Here is a 5,287-nt window from a genome sequence, read left to right as displayed (position 1 = left end):
GCTTTTCGATCTCTTATTCGTACTAACATTGCTTAATCGTGTCTGAGTCAGCTCATGTGGTCTTAAAAACAGTCAACGTCATCTATATTATCGCATGCATTGTGGGAAACTGCCTCGTTTGGCTGCAGTGATGAAAACAGGTGCACCCGACGACTGTTTTTCCAATTCTGTAAAATATCTGTTCGGAATAGCAAATATTGCCTGGAATTTTCTGTTACTTGAGGACGGCTACAAATTTCTAGATGACCGTTACATTCGCGTACAATTTTCAAAACGTATCTAACATATTTCCTACGATTTTCCGAAGCTTAGTTCTTCACATTTCACTCCCCAAGTAATGCTGTTTTTCCTACAAACATAGGCACGTTTAACAACACCCAGCATGGGGAATGCGAAGGTATCATTTCGTCGCGCTAACTCAGGATTAGACTCTTTACAGTCAGTACTGAGCTTCGGATATGCCTTTTTTATTCTAAAATACTAGGAATTGGCCAGGAGCGAAATCATTCAATCGTTAGATCCCTAAAATTACAAAATAGACGCCGCGATCTGCATAATTCTTCACATCCTAGTCAGGCTCATTCAATAATTGCATTGATTAGGTCATTTACGGTACAGACTCAAGCTATTATCAAGTAGAGATAAGCTTTTCCTTTTTCATTAAGGGTAGGTTTTAAATTCTTAATTAACAGTGTCAACTGTTGTTGCAATGGATATCTGACTGTCATCAGCCAAATTAATGTCAAAGCGGTCCCATTTTAGGTTGTGACCTGTGTTGTTTTAGGTTGTGTGGGTGTATCAGCTCCTAAGTTCCTGCTGTAATCGCATATGTTCCTGTTATCTTGTCACGTTTAACCCAGGATTAAGCAACATTTTAGACAAGGTTTTCTTGTCTAACAACATGTAACTCGAGCTTACAAAATAATGTTGAGCCTTTACTCCGAGATACGGTAATGATAACACAAAATGTTACTCTAAGCACAGGAAGATTGTAAATTACAAAAACAGAACCAAATTTTAATCCTGGATTATCGCTAATCGGCCTTTCAAAACAGTGATGCCATACATGGAGCGAGAAATTTAAAATTGATTTGTTTTCATCTAGGTCACGTGAATAGCAGCCAAACCCTTAAGTCATGTCTGATACAGCTGATGTTGCCATAACAACATCAATTGTCATATTAATTATCACCTGCATCGTGGGAAACTTTTTCGTTTGTGTTGCAGTGATGAAAAATCGCGAAATGAGGTAAGGCGCTTGTTAATCTAAATACTTCTTCAAATTGATAATTTCACTGCTGGGCATGCGCATTGCTGCCCCCTTTCCTTTTATTTGATCTGTGTCGGGATACCGTACCATACGGATAAAAAACCTGAGCACTCCCCTTGATATTTAAGTAAGAGGGGGAGCGGCCTCGAAAATGTTTTTTCTTGTCCCTACGGCCTAAGTGCCTAACTTTGGTCTAAGAACAAGGGGAAGGGGGTGGGGGGCAGCCCCACCTCGTTTTTGCATGGTAGAACAACTTCCATTTCACTTTGCTCCGCAGCAGATGCGGAATAGTCTCCTACACGGCCGTTTTCACGGTCGTCACGCAATGCTGGGGAGGAGCGTTGCGTGACGACACTAAAAACTGCTGTGTAGTAGACTAATGCAAGAACAGAACAGGTAAGTTTTTATCTCTCATTTAATTTCCATTTGCAGTTTACTAATTAAAAGTGTGGGTTCCCTATGCCCCCTCACATGTTTCCTTAAGTAAAATGCAGGTTGTTTACATAAAAGTAATGCATGTTAAAGCGAACTGTGGCATAACACTCGATCAGGCACAAATTTAATGATACAGATACAAACACAGTGCAAACAAAAGCAAAAGCTCTGGGCCACTTTGGGGAACAACTGTAAGCTAGGATGCTAACTCAGGAGATCTTGTACCGTAACTAACTTGCCTTAGTACTCTATTTCTCTCAAGTTTTTACATATATTAGAAGCTACCGGTGAATCTTTGGGGTTACCGAAGCGTTGCCGTTTATTTGCTCTCTCGCCAGTGAGACTATGAGATGAACTTGTGGGCGAAATTCGTAAAGTTCCTGAATTTTCGTTAGACGAGTGTTCTTTATAATTCTAATCTGAAATTTAGACCTCCAAAGAGGTCTTTCAATGGAAGAAATCTATCTTTAAACAGACTCTGCGAAGATGGACAAACATGCTTTATGGATCACGTAACAACTTCAATTCTTGGTTACTGGGTTAATCATTGACAGCTTTCATTTTTTGACGGAGAAATCGACCGATTTTGTAAACTGGACACAGGCAACTCAGTTAATAATATATAAAGCTATGGGTTGAACTTCAAGCCTTTTTTGCGAATCTTCTGCCATTTAGAAAATATAGGGTCAACTTTTGAGTGATGTAGAATTAGGCCGATCTCCAGAAACTATGGTCACACGCCTTTTCTTCCCGTAGTAGTCAGCCGTATGTAATTTGAGAACGGTTATCTACGAGTTAGCTCAAGGATCCCTTTGAGGATATCACTAACTGACTGGACATGTTATCCCACAGGATTCCCATCAACTATCTACTGGTGAACCTAGCAGCAGCAGACATCTGCTACGTCACATTCACAATCCCGACGATTATCTTGAGCCACAACGTCGGCCATCCAAACGGGATTTTTGGAACATTTCTGTGTGCAGTTATAACCGGGAGAAGTTTCGCTTGGATCGGAGGACTTGCGTCAATGCTTGTCATTGCGTTTGAACGATACTTTGCCGTAGTACATCCCTATGGAAACAGAGGAAAGCTACCTTTACAGGGATTGAAGGTTTGATGCTTTGAAATACTATGTGGCATTATCCGCAAATTATATTCCTGTACGAGCTTAGATCAGCTTCCACGACTACAGCTCTCTCTCCCGAAGAGGCTCCCGTTAAGTATTCCAGTAAAAATAGCAATAATCGAAAAGTAGAAAGCGCGCTGGGGACGATGGGAAGAGAGAAGACGCGGAAGGCCTTGCTTCTACTTCCTTTCGTCCTTTCATTATCCCCAACCCCAGCCTCCCCTCCCCACGACACAAAGAGGCCTCTACGGGGGAGAGAGCGACGACAGAGTCAGCTTCTTGGTCTGTGATTCACCTTTCTCAATTCTTTTATGTCTCCTTAGGTGATTATTCCTGGAATCTGGATTCTTGCACTAATGGATAAAATTCCATTATTTATGAAACGGAGCCGCTTTGTTGAAGAGGATAGTTCCATCCCTTTCATTTTTTTGTTGTCCAAAGAAAGCCTAAGAAAATACCGCACGGTTTATCTCTCAATCGATTGCCTTGTCATGATCCTGCTGGTCTTGATCTACTCCAGAATTGTGTACACATTGTGGTTCAAGCAAAGTGATAATGCCGTACTCACAAATCAGGTAGGACCCTTCTCTTTATACAAGGGAATCTTAGATTCTGGATTCTAGATTCTCGGTACTGAATTCCGGGTTCCAATCGGTAGTGGGATTCCGGATTTCTTGAGCTGGATTCGGACTCCTAAGCCCAAGTAAAAAAATTCCTCAAGCAAAAAATTTCCTGGATTTCAGAATCTGTATTCCCTTACATGGGGCCAAAACTTTCATCAAGACAAATTATTCGTTTGAGGGCTACTCATAATAGTTTTATATGGGGAGAGTTCCGCTCCGCGGTCCAACCCTTTACCCTTTGAAAGAAAAGGTACCCCTTTCGTATACTCTCCATTGAAAAATATAACCCCTCTAAAATACCTAATAAGAATAAATTACTAAAACTGACCTATTTTACTCAATGGCGAGCTTGACTGGATAGTTCTGGGACCAGCGAATAAGATCTAAAGTGAGACGCGCCTGTAACCCTCTGGTGTTAAAATACAGAGTTTAAGTTGGCTGAGGGTCGGACGTCAAGCCGTTACGTCCTACACGTACTCAGTTATCAGCTCGAGTTTTGGAAAATTGACGGGTACCGCCCTAAGTTATCAATGAATTCTTTGGATCTCGGATAGAGTTTTTTCTTAACTAAAGCGTGAGTTGAAAATGGTTTGTTCGTATGTTGGTGTATGGGTTGGCCAAATTGGCCTAGTAAGGGACGTTAGGTTCTGTCTGTTTATCTACTTTTGGTGAATTCGCCAAAAAAATATGTAAACAAATAAATATCAGCTGTGTGAAGTTATCCTCGGATACCTACAGGCAGTCAGTCGGGTCGCAAGAAAGGCACAGCAAAAGTTTTCAAGAGTTAGAAGTTCAGATCTCTCAGTCATAACACATACGTTAACAAGACCAAAAAGGTCATTCATCCTTATGTATTCTAAACGACACTGTTCATATCAAAGATCAGCTATGTAAAGTAGCCCTAAAACTCCAGTCTTCAGATTACTTCTGATTTAACCCTTTTGGGTCGCAAATCTTTTTTTTTTTGGCAACTTTGTTTATTCACTGTTTTCCCAACCAATCGCGTGAGATCTTCCCAGAGCAGCAAGGTCGCAGAGCTATATTGTAAGCTTGGGTGACCTATGGCTTATCAATCGTTTTGTACACAGGGTGTATTTAGGTTGAGGATGCGAGTGACCTTGATCGTTGTAACCGTGAGCGCCATTCTTGTAATATCTTGGGGAGCAGATGTGATACTTCATCTGTTAGAAGAACATGCTACTGACTCCGTGAAACTGAGTCCTTTAGCTATTCCGATCGCGCACACGATGCTGATGTTCAACTCCGCTATCAATCCATTTGCGTACGCTCTGCTGAACCAAAGGTTCAGGAAAAAGATGAGGCAGATGATACGTTCACGTTCCTTTGCAACAAGGGTTGGTGCTATGTCCGTGCGACAGGGTGACCACAGGACAACTGGAAGCATTCCAATGACACAGCAAGCCAACTGAGTGAAAGGGCGGCGACAATTTCCCGGGAAAATGTATTATGACAGTATCAGGCGAGTCCTGGTGCTTATCATTATTTTCATTAGAAAATAAGTTTTATTCAGTCACAAATTTTAAAAACTTTTGTGCAACAGTCCTTGCTTTGATAAAGAGGCTTGGCAATTCGAAAATGGGTTATTGACACCGCTGTTGTGGTCACCCTGCCTTATTAATGTAAAAAGAAAATGTTTTCTTACGAAAAAATCAACTCTCATAGGATTGCCTTGGAACACCAACATAATAGGTAGCTTATAGCAACGAAGACAGCGATGGCATTGGAGCGTCAAAGAAGCAATAGATTTTGTAAGCAAAACGGTACATATCTTGGCCGTCAATGCACAACTACGACGTGAAATACCCGTAT

At 41.3% G+C, this 5,287-nt stretch overlaps 1 protein-coding gene across 1 annotated transcript; it reads left to right on the top strand.

Moving 5' to 3' along the window:
• The first annotated feature begins 1,136 nt into the window (after positions 1-1,136).
• Positions 1,137-4,887, top strand: LOC140953763 (neuropeptide FF receptor 1-like). The gene is made up of 4 exons (XM_073403153.1): positions 1,137-1,249; positions 2,558-2,819; positions 3,158-3,409; positions 4,546-4,887. The coding sequence occupies exons 1-4, from the start codon at positions 1,137-1,139 to the stop codon at positions 4,885-4,887; spliced, it is 969 nt and encodes a 322-aa protein (XP_073259254.1).
• The last annotated feature ends 400 nt before the right edge of the window (positions 4,888-5,287 follow it).

This window comes from Porites lutea, chromosome 12, assembly GCF_958299795.1.
Source record: "Porites lutea chromosome 12, jaPorLute2.1, whole genome shotgun sequence".
In the NCBI taxonomy this organism is placed as follows: Eukaryota; Metazoa; Cnidaria; class Anthozoa; order Scleractinia; family Poritidae; genus Porites; species Porites lutea.
This window is presented reverse-complemented; position numbering and strand designations above follow the sequence as displayed.